This window comes from Gossypium raimondii, chromosome 11, assembly GCF_025698545.1.
Source record: "Gossypium raimondii isolate GPD5lz chromosome 11, ASM2569854v1, whole genome shotgun sequence".
NCBI lineage: Eukaryota > Viridiplantae > Streptophyta > Magnoliopsida > Malvales > Malvaceae > Gossypium > Gossypium raimondii.
In genome coordinates this window covers 34,584,848-34,608,443 of record NC_068575.1, presented here as the reverse complement: position 1 = coordinate 34,608,443, position 23,596 = coordinate 34,584,848, and the positions used below count along the sequence as shown (strand labels likewise).

General features: G+C 30.8%; 2 protein-coding genes across 2 annotated transcripts; one reads left to right on the top strand and one right to left on the bottom strand.

Annotated features, from left to right (window-relative positions):
- Positions 1-12,379: 12,379 nt before the first annotated feature.
- Positions 12,380-15,611, top strand: LOC105804115 (ABC transporter G family member STR2-like). The gene is made up of 2 exons (XM_052623418.1): positions 12,380-13,028; positions 14,377-15,611. The coding sequence occupies exons 1-2, from the start codon at positions 12,681-12,683 to the stop codon at positions 14,506-14,508; spliced, it is 480 nt and encodes a 159-aa protein (XP_052479378.1). The 5' UTR covers positions 12,380-12,680; the 3' UTR covers positions 14,509-15,611.
- Positions 15,612-16,336: 725 nt separating this feature from the next.
- LOC105804113 (protein BRICK 1) lies at positions 16,337-17,004 on the bottom strand. The gene is made up of 2 exons (XM_012636610.2): positions 16,750-17,004; positions 16,337-16,673 (listed from the first exon to the last, which is right to left on the bottom strand). Exons 1-2 carry the CDS (start codon positions 16,880-16,882, stop codon positions 16,549-16,551), a joined length of 258 nt encoding a protein of 85 aa, XP_012492064.1. The 5' UTR covers positions 16,883-17,004; the 3' UTR covers positions 16,337-16,548.
- Positions 17,005-23,596: the final 6,592 nt, after the last annotated feature.

The following is a 23,596-nucleotide window of genomic DNA, read 5'->3' as shown; positions in this document are numbered from 1 at the left end:
AGTTACAGCTCATTTGACTGTCAGCAACCCTTATGGAATCGAAAAGAAAATTAAAATATAATTTCAAAATACATATCTGAATAATTATAATTAAAATTACGAACTAAATACATAAATATATGCAATTTTATATAAAATAAATTTGAATATAGCTCACGTTATTGAATTTAAACCTATGATATTTATGTAAAAAATTGTTAATTGAGTTTATCTACGATCACTTAAAAACTTCAACTGTTGCATTTAAATGATGAATGTTACAAAATATATATTATTTTGCTCGTTTTTCTAACATATGACGATATATATATCTCGTAATCTAACTACAAATTTTTTGAGTAAGATGGTAATTTTATCCCGTTTTCTCATTTTAAAATTACAAGAATCAAAATGCATTTCGTGTTATAATACAAGGACTTGTACAATATTTTTACCATAAATTAAGAAGGAACAAATACAATCTCCTAAGAGTTAAAAATGAGCAACCAAAACTGGTTATAAAAAGGGGGTTCTCATGAATGGAAATGGCAGTGATTTTGAAGACTAAATATCCACTTAGGTACTGAAGAAAAGGGGTTGAAAGAAAGATCAAGAACAACCAGTGATTTTGAAGAATTAATACTGTTGAAAGATGGATCATCTTCAAAACCACAAGCTGACAAGTGCAACTTTAACAAATATGGAAGTTTGAATGTTACCTGTACCCAATCAGTTGCTTTCGAAAGATTCACAGAGCTCAAATCAAGGTATTGCAAGGAAGAAAGTCCAGAAACCCATTGAAGACTTTTGACCGTATAAATACAGTGTAAGGAAAGGAATAAAAGTTAACATACCTTTGAAATTCAAAGGTAGAAGATGTAGAAGCACCGCTCTAAGCCTCTAACCTCTGATTCTGGAATTGGGTGGAGCCGTCAGCCGTGGAGGACCGGAGGTGGATCGGTGGAGGTGAAGATTTTCGAATTGGGAAAAAAAGGGAGGAGGGAGGGCACGGGCTTAGTTAGGGATTTTTGAAGTGACTTTTGTTTTAAATATTAAATGTAGTGTATTTTAAAAATAAAAAATATATGTAGTATATTTTAAAAATAAAAAATATAGTTTATATTCGATTTATTTGAATTATTCGAGTTCAAAAATTCAACTCGACTTGAACTCGAAATTCAAAAAAAAATTCAAGTTGATTCGATTAACTCGATTCGAATAATTCGAAATTCGAAATTCTTTTCAATTTTTTCAAATCGAATCGAATTTCGCTCACCCCTAGTTGTGGCTTTTGCAATGATCGAACCATCATCTCACTTGGAAGAAATAAATCAGCAGCTCACTTGTATTTATGTCGTCCCAAGCATGTACCTGCACCTAATTAATTCAGCAAATTAATTCAATTAAGACATAATAAATTCGGCAGCTCAAAAGACACATTAAAAACAAGTTTTAAACTAGGACAAATTTATAACATGTATTTAAGCTAAGTGTCCAATTAAATTCAGCTGTAGCTAGACATATTAAAAACATGTAGTAACTCAAACACAAATTAAATTTGACTGCACCTAGGACACATTAAAATATGTATTAAACTAGGACACATTTAACACTCTAATTTAATATGTTCAGATTAAAGACATATTTATTAACACTTATTTATTAACTTAAACTAAATTAACTATAATTTATTCCAGCAACTAAGTGAGCTAAAGAGAGCTAAAATTCAGCTTGTAATAAGCTACATGGAACAACCATTGAGCTGGTCCAAGCTCTCTCGTTGTGTCCAGCCAACATCTCGCCCCACACTTGGTTGACTAAGACCGATAAGGCCTCTTTGAATACCTTGGATCGAGCTCCTGTGATAGGACCTTGTGGCAGCTCCAATGGGTCCTTGTTCGAGCTAGGTGCACTCCGGGTTATGGCCGTATCAGAGCATTACCGGAGTTTACAGATCAAACAGACAGAAATTTCAAACATTTCATATCATCAAAACAAGTCATCAAAGCATCATTTTAATCCAAATTATAAACATACCAAATCCAAATCAATTTGCCTAGTTCATGAGCACTTAAACATAGAATTAAATTCACATGCACCTATCTAGATTTAGTTCAATTTATCATGCCATAATATGGCTTCAAAAACAAACACATATTTATATGTATAAAACCAACCAAAATTAAACTTATAACCTCATTTACAATCAAATCACAAAATAACTATTATTTAAACACCCTAGGTACATGCCGACGCAAAGGATAAACATCACCACATTTGAGTTCGGGATCGTTGTTGGATCAAAAGTTAAGTACCTAACCTGCGCACAGGAAATAAAACCATACGCTGAGTATAAACTTAGTGGTATTTTTATAATCCGAATATTTAAAGATAAGAAATTACAAATATATAATTGAAATATAAACACATATTAATATTTAATTATTACAACAACCATATCATATTTCATTTGTTTCACAATTATCTCAATTCTCATACTTGCTATATAAATCGCTTTTCACAATTTATTTCACATTCCATTATACAATTGCAATATCCATTCCATAGTCATTTCATGAGTATATAACTCATATATTCCATATATTTGCAACATATTTCACATTCTATTTTCAATTCACTATTTCACTTCCATTTCTCATACCATACCATTTCAATAAAAATTATAGAACTTTATTATTTATTTACCCATATTAACACGACTCGGACTTGGACGGATATACGGATCCAACCAAAACATACCAGTTTGGCACCCAGTGCCTCATCGGATAATTTGAAGTAATAATATGACACCCAGTGTCTCATCGGTTAAACCGAAGTGAATTGGCACGCAGTGCCTCATCGAATTAATCCGAAGTAGTAAATTGACACCCAGTGTCTCATCGACTCGCAGTCGAAGAAATCCCTAAACTCTTCCAGTCCTATGGCATGCCATCTATATCCGACTCAGTCCGATACAGTTAATAGGGTTTCAATTTATTTTTCAAATACAACCAATATTCATTTCAATTGAAATAATCAATATATTCAATATATATACCAATTCAATTAATATAAATTCAATAAATTCATCACATACTAAATCAATCCATTTCAATTGCAAAACACAATAATTCTCACCTCAACACTTACCATATACATTAAATTGAATGATAACAATTAACAACTAAATTCGGATTATAGAAATACAAACCAGAAATTCCGAGCTATTCCTCGTCGACTTTATCTTTCCCCTTTTTAGTCTAGGATTCCGGTACGAAGTTAGCTATGGAATTAAAACAATTAAAATTCATCAATACAATACAATACAATTTCATATTGCATATTGCATATTTCAATTTTTACTCAACATTTGTCTAAATTCCAATTTAGTCCCTAAACCGATACTAATTTTATTTCTTCACAATCAATTCTATATTTTCATTCAATTTCCACTTTAAACTAGATTTAACTCTCTAATTTCACTTAAATCCCTAAATTTTTAATTTTTCACAATTTAGTCCCTATTACTCAAAATTTACAATTTATTTTACAATTTAATCATTTTTCATTTCTAGCTTAAAATCTATCAATTTAATATCTAATACTAAAATTATTCAACATTAATAACATTTAAAAATCAATAATTTCTAAAATTTTGACATGGGTCGGGTAGTATTTAATATCGGATTCCATAAACATAAAAATTAAAAGAAAAAGGACTAAATTGACTAACCAATTGAACTTGAAACTTTGAAACCCTAATTTTCTCCTTTCTTTCTTTTTCTCCTGCTTCATTTTTGCTTCTCTATTTCTTTTCTTTTATTTCTTTGTTTTATTATTATATAATATAATATATATAATATATATACTTAAACATTAAGATATAATATTATAATATTATAATATATATTTTAAATTTAAAATTTTAATAATAAACACTTATATCGCCTCATTTATGAGCAATGGCATAATTGCTTCTTTAGTCCTTTTACTTTTCTTTAATCTATAATTCAACTTTCACCCTATATGCAATTTAGTCCTTATACTTAATTACTTTTAATTCAAGAAAATTCACTTAATCGAAACCTAATTAACTATAGAATAGCTTCGTAAATATTTATTAAAATATTTACGAGTTCAATTTACTGAGAACAGAGTCCCGAGAATGCACTTTTTAAATTTGATCATTTTAATTAATTAACCATCAAACCATTAAAATTTATTAACGAAACTTTAATACTACCTTAATGACACTCCGTAAATATTTATAAAAATATTTACGACTCGATTATAAAAATAAGGTCCCGATTCCTTATTTTCTAAAATCACTTGAACTTAATAAATCACTTATATAACATAAATTATCAAATAAAAAACCTTTTTAAAAATCACATTTGACTCGTAAATATTAAATAATAATATTTACGAACTTACTCGTCGGATTTGGTGGCCCCGAAACCACTATTTTTGACACCAATAAAAAACGGGTTGTTACAGACATCCCTAGTTAATGATACTAAGGTTTGTCATCCCCCTTGTTACATAAGGGGCTTTTGGGCCTTTTCCATATCGAATTCAATTACAAGTATTTCCGGACTTTTTACTCAATACTTTATAATTTGATCCAACCCAATATTTCTTTTTCTATTTCCAAAAAATAAACTTCAATATATTTCTAATTAAATAATTTTCTCAACCCAATTCTAATTCCGTTAAATCATGACGACTTTACCGTAAAAGAATATATGAGAAAATATATTTAATATTTCCGCATTCAATAGTTCATTATGACCAAATGATTTATTTTCATTTTCGAACTTCATTTAATTCAAAAATATAAATTCATTTTTCATTTTATTTTCATTTTCATTTTCATTTTCATTTTGGAGAAAATCACATTTATTTCCAAATGATTTCATTTCTCCATTTTCATTTTCATTTTGGAGAAAACCTTAATCATTTCCAAATGCTTCTTATTTCTCTATTTCACCATTTTTGTTCATTTGATTCAACATGCAATTCATTTCTAGTTTCAACGAGTTAGAGGAGGGACCGATTGGACATATTCAATTAATGCTCAAATGATTTATAATTAAGTTCCAGCTTTTCACCTATTAATTATAAACTTATTTAGTCACAAAGTCGTTTTACTATAGTATCATGATTGAGCTCTCCCCAATAGCATACCATTAGAAAAGCAATTTGATTAGTGCTCATCCAATTACCTTGTCATATTGTGTTATTCTCATAGAATATCCTTAATCTCTTTAGGATAACATTTGTTCTCTCAATATGATACTATTTTATCTCATGGTAATCATCACATCTTCCTTTATAAAAAGTTAATTACTATCAAATAGTAATCAAGTCATTCATTACAAAGACAAATGGTCCATGGCCATGTTTACTTTTCATCAACCATGTAATGCCAATTAGAGGATATCATTTACCCATGTCTCGAGTTATGAATTTCACTATTGTGAATGACGCCACATACTGCAAAAGTTGTACACCAAACGCACTGACTTTCGTTTCCTTATCAATCCGAACTCAGGCTTTTACTTACATCAAAGTGTACGAGTCACGCATACATAGTCTGTCATCCACTTAGGATTTATGTATGCGACATTATGAACATCACAAGTGAATAAATCATAAATAGATTCAAGATCTATTTTTCTTAGGTCCTGTCCAATATACTGTCAGTCCAGTCAGTCACATCTATGTCTCTATCTTCTGAAAGTCATTTGCTCCGATGCCCAAGAGAAATTATATCCACAACTGGACTTGATAAACAACATATCAATCTTTAAATTGTTTTGCTCATTACCGACTAGATTAATGATGTGTTTAGGTTCATCTACTAATATAAGTTATCTTTTCGTATTACGATACGACCACGTAATACCACTTAGTATTAGTTTAAAATTAGACAAGTAATGAGTAACGTTTGCTTCTTTTTTTTGCTTTGCGCGCAAAAATCATATAAGGGCAATTATACAAAGTATATTAATGTAATCAATGGATTTATTTTATTAACTAATCTGTTTGAAAAAAATTAGAAGTTTACAAATGAATATACTACACTTAGGACACCAAATCCAACAAAAAGAATGAGGGAGAAGAGAGGGGGATGGTGGGAGGATATTTTTTATTTTATTTAATATTAATATAAATATTAAAAATTTTTCTTATTTAATTATATTTTAATGAGATTATATTTTAACCAAACCCATTAAACCAACACTCAAAGCAAAAACAACTCTTGTAACGCAAACTCAAAAACCCAACGGAACAAGTTCACCATACTAGTGAAACAAACTTTTATCGGCACTACAAATTGAAAAAAGAAGGAGAAACCAAACCCCGTACAGAATCAATTTCATGCAAGAAAGCAAAAAAAATAATTAAAGAAGAAAAGGCAAAACAAAGAGGAAGGAAAATAGAGAGGAATGACAGAAAACAAAATTTGAAAAGTGGATGTGGAAGAGAAGGGAATTTTGATTGAAATTTAGTAATTTAAAACAATAAGAAACTATCTCAAAATGCAGCATAAACAAAAAGAACATTCTCCTATTACTTTCGCAGAGATTTGAACATAAGACCAGAGGGTATACAAAAGATTAACCATTGAACCACTAGGCTATCATTATAATCAATTGAGTGAAAATACTATATAAATCAGATGTTCAAGAATAGGATTCAGACAAAGGTAGCAAAATTCAAAAGAAAGGGTTCAAACCCAGGACCCTGCACACTCAAACATAACAATTAGTCACTAAACCAGATCAATTACTTTTCAAAATTTTCAAAATCTTAGCTCAAAATCAAAATGTAACCACTCTTTATTTCACCAACTCAATTTCTTTTGGCTCGGTTTTTAGGATGTTACATTTAATATGACCCTAATAATACTTCGTAAATATTTAATAAAATATTTACAAGCTCGATTTATAAAAACGAGGTCCCGATACCTCATTTTCTAAAACCACTTGACTTTAGAAAATAACCACTTAAACTTGACTAAACGACTAATTAACATAATTTATTAAATTGAAACTTCAATAATATAATACTTGACTCATAAATATTAATTAATAATATTTACGAACTCACTCATCGGATTTGTGGTCCCGAAACCAATATTTCTGACACTACTAAAAACGGGCTGTTACATATTTTCGTTTTATAGCTAGCTGGCATAAACATTCAGAGTTTAGGGATGTGGTGATTAATTTATGTCGGGTTAACAGTAATATATTTGAGAATATGTGCATTTTACTAAATTGGTGAAATAATGGAATACCACCGTGTTCAGTAACTTTTTCGTTCGTAAGGAAAGGCATTGAGGGATTTAGATTGTATCCAAAAATCTCTAGAACTAAGTAATTCAGTACGGTTAAGACAAAGGGAAACTGAAATTCGACTAGAGATAGAAAATATCTTAAACCAATAAGAGATATTATGGTTACAGAAATCCCCGTGCATATGGCTTTTAAATGGGGATAAGAACACTAAATTTTTCCATTGTCATACCTTGAGCAAAAAAAAAAAAGCAAAACAAAATCGATGCTTTGAAAGTAGATGGGTTTGAGTGGTGTTTCAATGAAGATCAACTGGAGAGACTTACTATTGATCATTTCTCAAAACTTTATACTTTGGATTATTATCGATTGGAGAATATCCAATTAAGGGTTGTTTCCCAAAAATTTGTAGTGTTAGTATAGCGGAGCTATCTATTGATGTTAGTGAAGAGGAGGTCCGATAGGCGATTTTTAGCATGGCTCCTCTTAAGGCAGTTGGTGTGGATGAGATTCGTGCTAAATTTTACCAGACGCATTGGGATATTGTGGATTCTAGTGTCTACAGGATGATAAATGAGGTTTTTTCTCGGGGACTCTTGGATCCAGCTCTAAACAAAACTCTCTTGGTCCTCATTCCAAAATACAGTGATGTTGATTTAATAAGTCAGTACCGACATATCAATTCATGCATTGTTTTGTACAAAATAATTACAAAGACAATTGTAATCCATCTTCGGAGAATTATACAAGATCTGGTTCGAAAGAATCAGTCGCTTCATCGCCTCACAGAACATTTTGGATAATATCATTATAGCTCAGAAGGCAATCCATACAATGAAACAAACCAAGAGTAAGAAGGGTTGGATGGCGATAAAGGTTGATCTTGAAAAAAACTTACAACAAGATTAGATGAGATTTCCTTCAGGATACTTTATCTGACGTAGGCTTGTCGGAGCTGTTGGTACGGGTGATTATGTTATGTGTCTCGTTTACCTCAATGTAGCTTCTTTGGAATGGATCTCTTTCTAATTTTTTCATTCCAACAAGAGGCGTTCGAAAAGGTGATCCTCTATATCTTTTTGTTTTGTGTATGGAACGTTTATGCCATCTAATTGAAGCAACAATTGATCAGAAGCTATGGGAACCAATTATGCTTTCTCGTCGGGGGCCAGGTGTGTCACACCTATTTTTTGCAGATGATTTAGTGTTGTTCTATAGAGCTGATGATTCAAGAGTCGATTGTCTCAAGCATGTCTAAGACACCTTTTGTCATTTCATTGGTCATCGTGTTAACAAGCAAAATACTTAGATTTTCTTTTCATCTAATGTTAGGGACGAGGAAGCTAGAGGTGTATGCTCTAAACTTGGCATTACAACGGTCAGTGATTTGGGGAGATACCTCAAAATGCCTTTATTTCAGGATAGAGTGGAGGTTAATACATTTCAATTAATACTGGATAAAGTTAAAACTTGACTTTCTGGGTGGAATGAGCGCAAGCTATCATTAGTAGGTTGTTTGACATTGGTAAAGTTTGTTTTGCTGTCGATTCCTAATTATTTCATGTCAATTGAAAGAATTCCTGTCACTATTTATAATGAAATTGAAAAATTAGCTTGTGTTTTTTTGTAAAGGTCTTCCACTTCTATTCGGAAACCATCTCTAGTCAACTGGAACATTAGTTATCGGTCTAAAGATAATAGTGGTATGAGAATCTGAAGTTTGCAAATTCAAAGTAAGTTGTTCCTTATAAAGCTTGGCTTCAATCTGATTGCTAATCCTGGTGCATTTTGGGTTATAATTTTAAGAAATAAATATAGTATCCATAGTTTTGTACCTGGTGATATTCGACGTAGTAACCCATATTACTTATGGAGGTCTTTGATGCACATTTGGGATGAAGTCAAAAAGGGTATTATCTGAATTATTTGGGCTGGTCACCTAGTCAATTTTTGAAACGATGATTGGGTGCAAGAGATTAGTCCTCCACGATAATTCTATCTTGGACCTAGGGAGCCGAATGACAAGATTTTAGTACGTGATATGGCTCTCTTGGATGGAATCTGAAATATATAGTGGTTATCTTCAATTTTCCCCAGAGGAATTTTAACACATATTCTTGCACATAAAGCGTTTACTTGTGGTGCTGGTTTGGACTTTGTTTCCTAGAAATGGACATCGGCGAGGAAGTTCTCTGTCTCGGAGTCTTACAAACATCTTTTTATTGCGAACGATTCAGGACATTTTAGGAGTGACAAGCTAATATGGAAGATTGTGGCCTCTCAACGAGTGATGATGTTTTTGTTTTTGATTATTTGTGGCTGACTACTTACAAACGAGGAGCGTGGTAGATGAGGTATGACTCAATTTCCATTTTGCGAGCAATGTGGTGCCATTTTGGAATCTACATTGCATGTTGTTAGGGACTGCTCATTTGCACAATCAGTTTGGAAAGCAGTTGTCCCTATGAAATATTGGAGATGTTTTTTCAAATTCCCTCTTGAAAAATGGATCATGTTGAACTTAAAGAATGAAGGTAATTGTGCGTATGGTGGTGGACAATAGGAGGTTTTTTTTTAGATTGTTTGCTGGTTGGTTTGGAAAAGCAAAAATGATGCCATCTTTAATCGAGCGAACATGAATGACAGAGATATTATTTCCTAAGCTATTGCATTGACTGAATCATTGCAAATAGGAGGGGCAATTGAAAGATGGGCGTGCAAATCTATGACGGTGAATAGTTGGCAAAATACGACCTTTGGAAGGATCAAAATTAATGTTGATGGATCGTTATCAAGGAGCAGTTTAGAAGCAGCAATTTGCAGTGTGGCGAGAGGACCAAGCAGTGGCTAGTTGTTTGGTTTCAAGATGGCAATAGGTATAACATATTTTTCAAATTGAAGCCAAAGTAGTTCTTGAAGGACTGAGACTAGCCTAGGATAAAGGTTTTAGACAAGTCAAATTGGAGAGTGACAATGCTTTGCTTGGAGAGTGACAATGTTGTTGAAATTCAGATGATTAACGACTTGTGTTCCATAGATTAGAAAGTAAAATTTAGGAGTATTCGTAGAACTAATAACAAAGTGGTGGATCGCCTAGCCAAGACAATTAGTGACGATATTGATCATTTAGTGATCCTCAAAGATCCACCGTCCGAAATTAATATTTTTTTAGAAAAGAAAATCCGTTTGAATGTTCTTGTGGAGTCAAATAGAAATTAATTTCTCTAATTTTTAGGCTTTGCCTATTTTTCTTTCTACGAAAAAATAATAATAGCATTAAAGATTTCAAATTTTTAGTAAAAAATTTAAAAGAATCGATTTAATAAACTCTTTAGATATTAGATTGGCATATGACAGCAATATATTCAACCAAATGTCATTGAAAGAATTATGTCAATAAACTGAATTTTTTTATTAAACACTTAGCAATAAATAATATAAACTAGTTTAGTACATTGTTTATATAAATTTTTGTTACAAAAAATTGTAAAATTATAAATAAAATTTATGCTTTAAATATGAAATTTTAAAAGATAAAATTGTGATAACATATAGATTTATAATTAATGATTCACAACCTTATAATTGAGGGCTAAGTCAGAAAAATTTTTAGAAGTCAAAATTGAATTTTAATTTTTAATAGTTTATATGTTTATAATTTTAAAAGATTAAATTAAATTTTATCATTTTAGGGACCAAAATATAATTTTACCTTAATAATTTTAAATTTTAAAATTTTTAAAAGGTCTAAATAGATAATTTTGTGGGCCTGACAGCCCTAAATATGCCACTGCTTATAATTAGTATTAAAATGTATTAATACAACAGTGAACGAATATAAATTGTCAAATTATCTAATCTGTTTGAGATAATTATAATAAAACTAATTAGAAAAGTATGATAATAGGAAGTAATATTCAAAATTCGAGTAGATTTAACGAATAATAAAATAAAATAAATTATTTCCCAACAATATCTTCTATATATTTTACTAAAAATTAATTCAAAATATGGTAAAAACAATTAAATAAGAAAAATTAATTATGATTTGATAAAATTGTAAAAAAATTGTAAAATTTTAAAAGATATTTACAAATCTTAGCCATTAAATTAAAATTATTTTGCAAATTCTTAAAATTACTGTAAATTTGTTTAATTAATTAAATAAAGGCTTTAAAAAGTATTTTTATTAAATATGTGTTTGTGAAAAACAATTTTTAAACCATAATTTAAAAACTTTATTATTCACTTAATTTGAATTATTCTATTATTAAAGAGTATTTTCAATAAAAAATTGAACATTTTTCATAAGGAATCTTAAAATATATTTTAATACAAATATATTTTATTTAAAAATTTTCAGTGTAGGATGACGTGAGTTCGAGTGTGTTGAAGCACGTTTATCTTCCTATTTAAGAGTTGGTGAAGAATTATAGGTAGTTCTAAGTTTTATATTAAAAAAACAGTTTTAATAAGTTTTTTAGAAAATATTTTTTTAGTTTATGTTTTAACTATTTTTAATTTTTTCTAAAAAGTAGTACACTTTAATAATTAAGAACTATTTTTACAACATTTCATAACAAAAAATTAGTATAAAATTTTGTTACAAACAATTATTAATAAAGCCAACATATTTCGTTCAAAAAAAATAAAGTCAACATATTATTTCAAAAATGTTATTATTGATAATTGTGATGATATTATGAGGAAAGTAGTTCCTTTTTATTGATAATTGTTATGATATTATTAAGAAAGTAGTGACTTTTGTATTATGAGATATATAATTTTTTAATGAAATAAAATGTCTGAAAAAATCCCTTATTTTTAAAAAAAATATTAAGGACTAACACAGTAAATTTACGTTACAATTTCTTATGTATAAAAGAATGCTACCTTTCACTATCTTTGCAGATACTAAGAAACGGCGCCAGAAAAAGAAATTTGATTCTAGATTCCGGCACCAGAAATAAGATAATGGGCCGGAAATAGGCTAACCGACTTAAACACTTTATCACGGAGTTGACTGATCTATTTGACAAAACAAAGTCCAGTTTTCAACTATATATACATAGATTAAGCATGTCTGTTTCAAAGATACAAATTCCTCTGGGTGACGAGAGTTTATGAGCTTATGAACATGGCTGTGATATAGACAGGATGATTTATCAGAGAAAGGAAAAGGGCCAAAAAGAGCCGGTTATCCTCTACAACCAACAAATATACAAGCCAAAACCAGAAGGATGAAGACGACAAGATGTCATTTTGTTTTTGTTTATTAAATATTTGCATCATTCTTCAACATGTCAGCATAGAAAAACTTTGGGATTACCTCCTCAGACACACTTACCTTCAAATATTCCTCTGGCTATCCCTAGGTAATGAACTCCAAAAGAAAACATGGAAAGAATCATTAAACGCGTTTTCTTCGTCATCTCCACCATCTCTTTCTTCTTCTTCCTCTCTTCTTTCATCCAAGAACAACACTTTTTTGTTCGCGAAACTTCTCATCCTGCTTACAGAACCTCAGTTTACCATACATTCGGTTTCATCATTCACTGTGGCTTTCCTGCACCAGGAGCTGTTGTACGAACTGTTATACAAGCTTTTATTGCTTGGAAAGCTTATAAACTTCCATGGCCATTCAATGTTCTATTGATTGCTGTCGACCATTTCTATTTATCAACCAAAAAAGACCCTTTCTATAAGGAAAGCGTCTGCTCAAAGCTCTTGTTGATTCCTTACCAAGTAAGTTATGCAGACATCTTTGCTTTCATAGCTCGTTTTTGCCTTGTTACATGGCTAGTTGTTATTTAGAAATATGCTATTCATGGTATTCCTTTGGGATAGAGTTACGAGATGTTTTGATTTCAACAGACCAATTGGAACACAAGTTTACTAGGCTCAATCTTGGTTTCCACTTTCGGTTATCCAACGGATTCTGGATTTTTTTTTTTTTTTTTGGAGGGGGGGGGGAGAGGTTGTCATTGTATATGGAATTAAGGTCATAAATAAATTTATTTTTGCTGAATATGTATTGTCATCGAATGAAGAAACAAAGTAATAGCTTTGAACTTATGATATTTTATCTTCCAATCAACTAAAAAGACATGTTGATTTTTGGTTTTCATCGCAAACTTTATTATTATTTAGATCACTAGGACAAAATAATCAACCCAATGTTCTTTAATTCTAGACTTAAAAAATTAAATTGACAGGCGGGACTAACAAAGAATTGTATTTACATCTTAATAGAAAACAAATCAAGTATGGTGATTATAGGAACCATCTTTTTCTGTATTATTATTCTTCTTTAAAGTTTTAAAAAAAATCTAATCAATCATCCTAGTTTTTAGCCTTGTCTGATTGGATGTATACCCTAAAGAATCTTCATAAACCTGCAAATTAATTTGTTCTGCTAAAATTTAATCTGATAATCGAGTTTACCTAGTCGTCCTTGACGTGATTCGTAAGTGACACAAGCAAGCTTTTTTGCATTGGGTAAATTGATTAACTAGAGACGACCTTGAATACATTTCGACATCATATGACATTTTCTACTTTGACAATCAACTTGGAATCTTTATCAAAGTGTGAAAATGGGATTAGGTTAACAGATGTGTATGAGAGACAAACCTAAGGGTTTGTCAAAATATTTTCAAGGAATACCAAGTACCAACCGTACAGCCTAGTTCCAATGGAACTTGGATGAGTATTGATAACAAGTATATGTTCGAACATGAGTATACTCAATTTTTTATATATTTAGAAGACCAGACCTCATATGGAAAGGCCAGGTGGGAAGCTAAATCGTAGAGCTTGGTAGGCTTGTGAAGGGCTGATATACCTACAATTGCACTTGTCTTTTAGAAGTAGTATAGCTGCGAGGCTTAACAGACTAAGAAAACGGTGGACGGTTCCCCTCGTTGGGTAGAAGGTGGCTGTTAGCTACATCAGCGCTCAAATTCCTTCATTGTTATTGCCCTGGGTTCGATGATCAATATTTCAGTTTTGATTTTTTATCTTCTGCCATCCCGGACCTGGTCTTCAGGACCCAACACAATCTTATTATTTTTATACGTATTTCCCTCGACAGATGCAAAAGGTGTGGATACATCCTATCCACATACAAAAGCTTACCATCTTCCACGCATTACCACTTTGGCTGCAGGAGGGGAACGGTTTAAGTGAAACTCTTGCCATCGGGATGTTTACCCAAGAGCCGTAGTCTTGCCCAACCATAGCCTTTCGAAAGGTATATTACTTTATATTCTACGTCTTATTCACTTTGCCTACACGCATACAGAGGTTTGAACCCATTCAAAGAAAGTAAAATAGAATGAATAATAATGGGTCGTTGGCTACGTTTGCAAAGATCTTAGCAGGAATGACCAAATTAAACATGATGACCTATGATCAAATTTAAGATACCAATTACAACATCTTGGTTCATCTAAAAAAACTAAGAAAGATATACCAGACCTATAGCATCACTAGTAAAATGTAAAAATCAACATTAAAAATTTTCCTTTCAATGAAAATTCAGGATGTTGCTGATTTCAAAGACGAGAAAAGGTTTTACTAAAACCATGATCTGAGGGACATCCCATCCTCCAATCTCTAAATAACAGCCGTTTATTGGGAGGTTCTTTTCACTAACATACTATTAATGCTATTTTCAAATAAGGAATTGACAAACTATTATTCTTCGTTCTACTGCCTATCCCCATTCTGAGCCATATCTATTTCTACCCTAGAAAGTTGTATGAATCATGTGTAATATGGTGATCAATTTATTTTAACTTCCAGGGGTATAAGGAAGCAACAATGAAGTCGAGGAATCACTACCAGATTCTCTTATCTCACTTCCTGGACTTAACTCCATTATAAGTTGTTTTTTACACAAGGTTCTATATTGTGCTGCCAAACTAGCTATTATCTGTTTCATATTATGAAGATAAAGGCTAGTAACTCAATTATCATGATATTTCTTCCCCAGATGCTAAGGATGCAATCCTCAACTTGAAAACGATCTCCCATCTTGCTTGAAGAGCTTGAGACTAGCCATCAAGAACGAAACTAAAATACAATTTATGACTTCAGAAAACAATGGAGGCATTTAAAAGAACCTGTACTGACATTTTGCAGTGTGTGTGTTCTGGAAATCAAGCGATATTGCTGCGTATGGATCTACTGTAGCTATTGCTGCTATTGGAAACATTCTGGTTTGCCTTTACAGACAAAAACTAATGACTAGTAGAAAACGTAATGGAAACAATTCTCAAGGCAAAGAGTAATCCATTGTCATGAATTTAATATCAACTAACTGCATTCTGAGTTTTGTATAAAGATTAGAAGTATTTTTCTAGCGTGTACAATGTTCTGACAAGGTGGATTGATTTACCTTACCTACTTGAAAATGCAGATGCGGTGTTGCCCGCAACTAGCACAGAAGTCTACGAATCCAGGATACCTCAACTCAAGAATTTGAGAAAGTGGTAAAAAGTCTTTATTCACAAGTCGTCATCTTAGAATCCACCATTTATGGCCACAAGCAATATGTGTTAAAGCATATGCAAACTGATAACTAATTCAATCTATCTATAGCTAAACCACCGTATCTTGATTATGGAACAGTTCAGCAACTGATGACTTACCATGATATAGAACTGACATTGCACTATGAATCCAGACTGATTGACTGAACACTCAACTGCGGGGGATATTAAAGCAATTGCCAACATAACATGTTTAAATTGACATCAATTAACATACAAGAGACCTTTTGAACATCTAAAACTTATAACCATTTTAAAGATGAATGAGCTGATGGCTAAAGGAGCCAAAAGAAGCCATTTTAGTTATTCATTTAATACCTTTAAGCAGACTAACTAGCAAGTCAGGCAAGAAGTAAAGTTTGAGCAAAATAGATCCAAATTCAGATTAAGAAGATTTTACTTTTAAACACAACCATGCAGCTAATTGACAACTATTTTTTTCTAAGCAGCTGAAATATTGAAACAAGATTGACAAAAAATATACAATCAAGGAAAGGATGAATGAAAGAAAAATTCAACAGCAAGATGCTAATGTCTTACAAATATGACAGATTCGAAAGAAACGAAGAGCAAAAGTTCACTAATCGCCATGGTTATTATATAGACAAAAAGAAAAAGAAGAAAACTTTGTTTTCCTACAACGTCGAAAACTAGAAGAGGAACAAAATCACGACAAAGATATGGAAACAAATACAACTTTTAAATATGAATCACGTACTGAAAAGAGAAGGGTTAGCGGACGCAGTTCCAACTTGAACTTCAAGAAGCTCCAAACGACGTTCCAGGGTGTCCAGTTTCTCGTTCAAGGATGCTAATTTGCTCTTCGTTGTAGCCTCTAGAAGCAACCAAAAAAAAATTAATAATTTTAAAAAGAAAATAGAAAATTGAGCTTGAAAATGAAAAAGAATTACCGAATTGGAGGAGAAATTCAAAGAGGCGACGAACATTGAGGGAAATGTGAGAGATGAATTCGCGATTCTCCCAATCGGCTTGGACTGCTATCCCTACGTTAACGGCGTTCGTTATCCCTCCTGCTCTTGCCATTTCTTCCCCTTTTGTCCCCTAAAGAGATGCCGATTTTTACAGATCTTCTTCGCCTCGCCTATTTCTGGCTTTTTCCTTTAAATTTCTTTTAAGAAAAATAATAATAAAATTGGTCCGGGTTGGTGGGTGGGTTGGTTTGGGTTAGTTGTGGTTTTATAATTGGCCATTTCACACTCGGAATTTATTCGCTTTTGTTTTGGAAAAAGAAAAATTAGAGCTATTAAATTGTGTAGGTGTGAGAGCCAAGCTATTCATTAAAATAGGCTTAAATGTTCACTTCTCTCTGGTGTCTGAATTTTTTTTCCATAAATTAAATTAGTATTTTCTTTATAACGTCGTTAAATTAAGGACAAGTGGCAGAATAGAATTGTGACACATAACATTAATTACATTAATAACAAGTTAATTTTGTGTTTTTAATGTATCTATTTTTGATTAATTTTTTAATAGAATACTATTGAATTTATGAATTCTCATTTAAATCTTATCAGGGATGGAATTAGAGTGCCAAAATTCAAAATCAAGAAAAACAGATTAAATCAAATTTTTGAGATTGTCAAATTCTATAAATAGGGAAAATCTAATTTTAGTTGGCATAATCTTAGAGGAATCATGCTAATTTTAGTCGGTTGATTCATGCTGAATATTGCACTTGAAAAGTGCATAAATACTTGTATTAATGGCTTGGAAAGATACACTTGAATTTACACTTAATGAAATTAAGTACAATTGCTTTCTTTTATTTCATCCAATGTCTGTAGCTTTTGAGCTTACTGTCAATTTCTTTCTTTTTCTTTCTTTTGGTTCAATTGTTTTGTAAGCCCCTTTTTCTTTTCACATGTTACCATTACACACAAATCCACTTTTAAACTCCGATTGAGTATGATTAATTTCATACTTAACTAAAAACCTAGTTACTATTTCTATCGAGAATCGTGAGATATGAACGCATACTAAAACCTTTCAAACATGTTATTTATTATCTTTCCGGTATATGGGATAGTCACAATTATTCTTTAAAGTTAATTCAATTTCAATTCAAAAAGCACGCATTGAGTTGGAGTTGTTTGACATACAGTTGGGAAAACGAGCCGGTCGTCGAGTTCCCGTGAACAAATTGGCGTGTCCAGGTGGGTAAGGGTTTGTTGGACCTCCGTCAAAGGAGATAGTGATTGGATTTAAATGACCTACACGGTTAAGACCTTTAATTCGAGTTGGGCTTTTCTAGATTGCAAGGCTATCGAGATCTTAAATTACAGACGCGTGTTACGTGATTAGATAATCAATAAGGGTTGGTTTGTAGGTTATATCGAAACCAACTACACAAGGAAAAGTTGGCGGTTAAAGCATCTTTGATTGTTATAACCAACTTATCATTTGGAAAGAAAAATATACTTTCAAGGATCAATTCGATTTCGGAGCATACTGAAGTTTAGGCTAAGCATTAATATATTTGATTCACCAATTTAATTTAATTTCCTTAATTTTATTTTGCAATTATTATTATTTTATTTTATTTTTTTATTTTCTTTATGAACTAAAATCCCCATTTTATTTTTTTGCAGCTCTGCAACGCACAAGTTGTGAGCATGATAGCTGTCTAGACTTAGAAATTTGGTTATGTAAACTGAAAAATTAGGAGTCCCAATCCTTGTGGGATCGACCCTACTACTTTATACTACTATTTAATTAAGTCAGAGAATAGGAAATTATATTTGGTGATTTCAACGCCCATCAAACATCATGATGATGTCATGATCTAAAAAATATTAAAAATTAATAAAAATATTTTCAAAAGATTAAAATATAAAAAAAAATGGTATCTTATCTCTGCTATTCCTCTCTTTGTATTCTACAAATGGTGAAGCCGACAAGAGGTCGTCGTTCTCGTTTTGTCTCCAACTCTGGTTCCTCTTCCTGTTCTTGTTCAAAGTTTAGGTCTAGCTCCCGCTCTTATTCCGATTCAGACTCCAAATCCAAATGGGGATTTTTCCTAATATGAGTAAACAGTAATTTCGTGTCTGTGATGAACTATAGCTGAAATCCATGATTTTGAATATGAAGTTTATTACATTTCAGTTTGTTAGTTGTTTTTTAATATATGAGTTTTTTTTTATAAGATTTGTATATTCGAGAGATAGGTACTGAAAGTTAGTAAATGAATGATCTACATCATGATAAGAACTTGGAAACTTGGCTTATGGTGTTCATGGTGTTCTAGTTCACCTAGTTACTTTATGTAGTAATTTAACTTTATTGAGTTATGGTTGTTTGGAAGAGTTGGAAGGGTGAATTCTGACAAAGAGTTGCTAATTGAGTTGGAATCCAATATATGTATTCAAGTGTCGATGAAAGTTATGGTTTTTAATATATTTTTTTAGATTATGACATCATTAATGCCACATCACAATTCTATTCTGCCACCTATCTTAAACTTAACTATAACAATCTATTTTTTAGTGGTACTAGAAATAGTGGTTTCGGAATCCTATTTTTTGATGATCGAGTTTATAAATATTATTATTTAATATTTATGAGTATATTATAGTATTATATTAAATTTCAGTTTAGTAATTTTAATGAACGAATAGTTAATTAAGGTACAAGAATTAAATTGTAAAAGTAGTAAAAGTTAATTGTTATAGATTTTTATTTGTTAAAAAACCTATGTAGCAATTAAACTAAAGTTTAAATGGCAGTTAGAGCATTTTTAAAAGCGATGGAAGGTTAACTGCTTTTTATTAAGAGAATTATGTGTTAAAATATTAATTAAACTATTATTATATGTTAATAAAAAACAAAAATGGCATCATCATCCATTCAGGGTGGGTTTGAATGGGCGATTGGGTGAAGTTCAGTGTGTTTAGTTTACTTTTTGTCTCATGCTACAATATCGCTACACTATCTAATATCACCGCCATCGCTATTTTTACACTAACCGAGGTAAACTCACCGCCAATTCAAACCCACCCTTAGTTTACTTCCATCGAAATTTCAATCAAACACACCCAAGAAACCATTTTTGAAAGCTTCATCATTCAGGCCAAGCTTCTCATCCTCGCATGGTAAGTCGTTTGAAGTCATTTTTTGTAAATTTTGTATTTTTGATATCGTGATAGCTCAATTAGCTAATCCGTGTTTTATTTTTCAAAACTTTTAAAGTTTCAAAATGTTTCCATTAATGAATTCTTAAAGTTTTGGTGTTAAAATATTAGTTTTAAGCTTAGAAAAAAAAGACTAGTTTGTAAAGTTCAAGTGTTACTTTTTTAACATAAGGGCTAAACTGAATAAGTTACAAAATTGTCGGAGATTTTATTAAAAATAGAGAGTGGAGAGTAGTATAAGGTTGTAATTGAAATCAAATTGTAAAATGAAGCTCAAATGTGTAAGTTATGATAATTTTGATTTTAGGGACTAAATTGAATAAAGTGTAAAATTTTAGGGTTTTGTAAAATTAAATTAAATAGGTTCATGCATATCATATATTTTCATTTAAATGTTTGACATTGATAAATTAAAATGAATGATTATATAGATCAAGAATTAAACTAGTCAAATGATATTTGAGAAAAAGCAAAATTATAGATTAGTCCTCGACATCTCGTTTGTTGTTGTTTTAGTCGTAAGTTCATATGGAACTTATTATGTTGATTTCACTTATTTACATAATATATATAATATTGTTTGTATATTGAGTTGGAATTAAATATAGTTACTTTTGACATTAGATAGACTAAATTGTAATGTTTGAAATATAGGACAATTTTTAATAAGTACGGGTTATCGAATAAATGTGAAATATTTACATATGATTGAATGATATGAAATTGTATGTATGACGATGTTACATATATTAAAATGGTACGAGTATAGAATAAGGCTCGGACGTATTTAGTAAATGACTAAGGTACGAATGACAAACCATTACGATTTTAAAGGAATTGGGTGTTGGTCAGGGACTTAGTTATCAATGGCTGAGATCCAGCATGTGTTGTGGATACTCTACAGCTTGTGTGAGCAATACCGAATAACACTTATATGAATAATCCCGACCTACATCTTATGCGAGTAAACCCAAATGATATAGTTCTGGTGCTAGTCAGGACTTAGTTATCAATGGTTGAAATCCAGCAAATGTTGTAGATTCTCTACAACTTGTGAGAGCAGCATCAAATAACACTTATATCAACAATCCTAACCTACAGCTTGTGTGAGTAGACTTGAATTGTATAGCTTGTGTAAGCAAAATGGTTTTGTGTTTACGAAGTTAGTTTATTATAGTTCTACAGGCAAAAGTGGTAATAAATCGAAAAGGAAATGGTTGGTGAGATCGATTATAAATTTAGTTAATATGTTTATATATATATATATATATATATATATATATGTTGGAATAGTATGGAACAAATGGTTTGGTGGTACACGTATGAGATTTGAGCACTTTGATCTTATTATGCCAACGTACAAACTTGAGGTTGTTTTGTGAACTTGTACAAGAGGGCTTAAGGATGTCAAAAAAATAACATGATAAGCATCTTTGTGTTTTTATTGATTAAATTGATATAATTTTAGGCAAGTTAAGTTGAATTTTGTATGAACTTACTAAGTATTCATTATGCTTACCATTGTCTTCTTCCTTTTGTAGTTTGTTGATTATGGAGTGTGTTGATCTGATCACCTCGGAGCTTATACTATTCATCTCTTGATTCATTAGTCTTTTGGTTATGTTACACTCAGTTATATTTGGCATGTACTTAGGAGTTGTCATGTTAACTTATAATGCCTAATTAGTTTGGAATGTTAGTTTATATTAATCTTGGGTTGTAAATGTCAAATTGTATATGTACTTAAGCTAGTAGTATAATGTACTATGTGTGATTAGTATCTATCATTACATATTTGAATATGAATTGGATAAATGAAATGATGGAATATTATGGCTACATGTATGGATGATAGACTTGAAAATGTATAAGTAGTTTTGATGTAAAATGTTGCCAATTGTGACATATTGGTTAGTTGGTTGAATAGTTACTTGTTTGGCATGTTTTTATGCAGGTAAAACATATGCAAATTGTACCAAAAGACTTAATTGAAGGGTTGTTGTGCATTAGGTACTAAAAGGCTTACTTTACGCTAAAATAGGTTTCTCATCCCAACGAAAACTTCTTCTCGTCGCAATGCCGAATGATAGATTGTGATGCCACGACATCAAGTGGTCCAATATCGTGACATGACATACTATTTTGACAACGTCACGATATCAACCTTGAACTTTTGAAACTTTGCAAATTGGTCCATGTTTGATCCCGAGTCAACTTTAAAGCTTACGTAAGCTCGTACAAAGCTTGGGAAAGGTTTTAAATTGTATTGAATGACTTGAATGATTGAATTTAATGATTTTTTACTCGAGTTATCAGGTAAATGTCTGTAATTGTTCTGTTTTGTACTGTAGCATTCTTAAACTCAGTCTCGACGATCGGGACAGACGAGGGGTGTTACATTAACGACATTACAAAAAAGTACCGATTTAGTTTATGGAAAAAAGGTTCGTGTACCAATCTAGAACAAAAAAACTTAAGTACCAATCTAGGAGAAGTGGACAAATTCAGGTACCAATTTCATATTTAAGCTATTAAAATATTATTATTTCATTAGATCATCCAATTTTCATAAGTTTTCATGTTGAACATTGTAAAAAAAAAAAGTTTTGCAATATGCGTATACCATTATATTCTTTTATCATTTTATTCACCATTGTTGCAAAATTTTATCATTTTGGTCATCTGCCTTTAATTTATCGTTACACTTATTTTAGTCACACAACTTTAATAAGTTTTTATTTAAGTGATTAATTTTTAGAATTAATTTTAAAAAATAAACCTCATTTTTTCTGGAATTAATTTATTCAACCGTTGAAATGAAACCTAAATTTATCACTTGTAACTTAATTTTATGTTCAAACTCATATTTAAACTCAGTTAATTCCTTATTAAACCCCGAGTGGTTCCTTTTACTAAAAAACTAGAATTAATTATAAAAATTAAAGGAAATTAACAAAATAAAATTCTTTTTCCCATAAAATTCAATTCCTGTAAAACTTTAAAATTTTCCTTTTACCGAGAAAACTGGAATTAATTGTAAAAAGAAAAAAAAAAGGATATGAAAAACAAAATTGGTTTTCCTATAAAAGCGCAAGTTATTTTTTCTATAATAACCGAAATAATTAATTCCTGTAAAATTAGATTTTTCCCATACTAAAAAAACCTAAAATTAATTCTTAAAAATAATAAAGAAAATTAAAAGATAAAATAAATGGTCAAAATGAAAACTTAGTAAAATAGGATGATTAAAATGAGTATATAATACTAAATCAATGGTGGATTATTAAAATGATGAAAGTATGTAATGACAACGCCCATATAACAAATTTTTTTCCGAGTGCCCAAATTAACACTTAAGAAAGTTGGGTGACCAATTGTGTGGTTTAGTTTATTTTATAAATAAATTATATTATTTTAAAGATAATTTTGTTTTTACTTTTTACATGTTTTATATAAAAAAATAAGGAAAAAGAAATATACAATTTAAACTAACACACTAAAGTTTTAAACATATTCCTTTTATCATTTCACCTAAAATCTCATTTGTTTTTATATTAAATTTTACTTATTTCAACTAAAATCTCATTTATTTTTTATATCAAATTTCTAT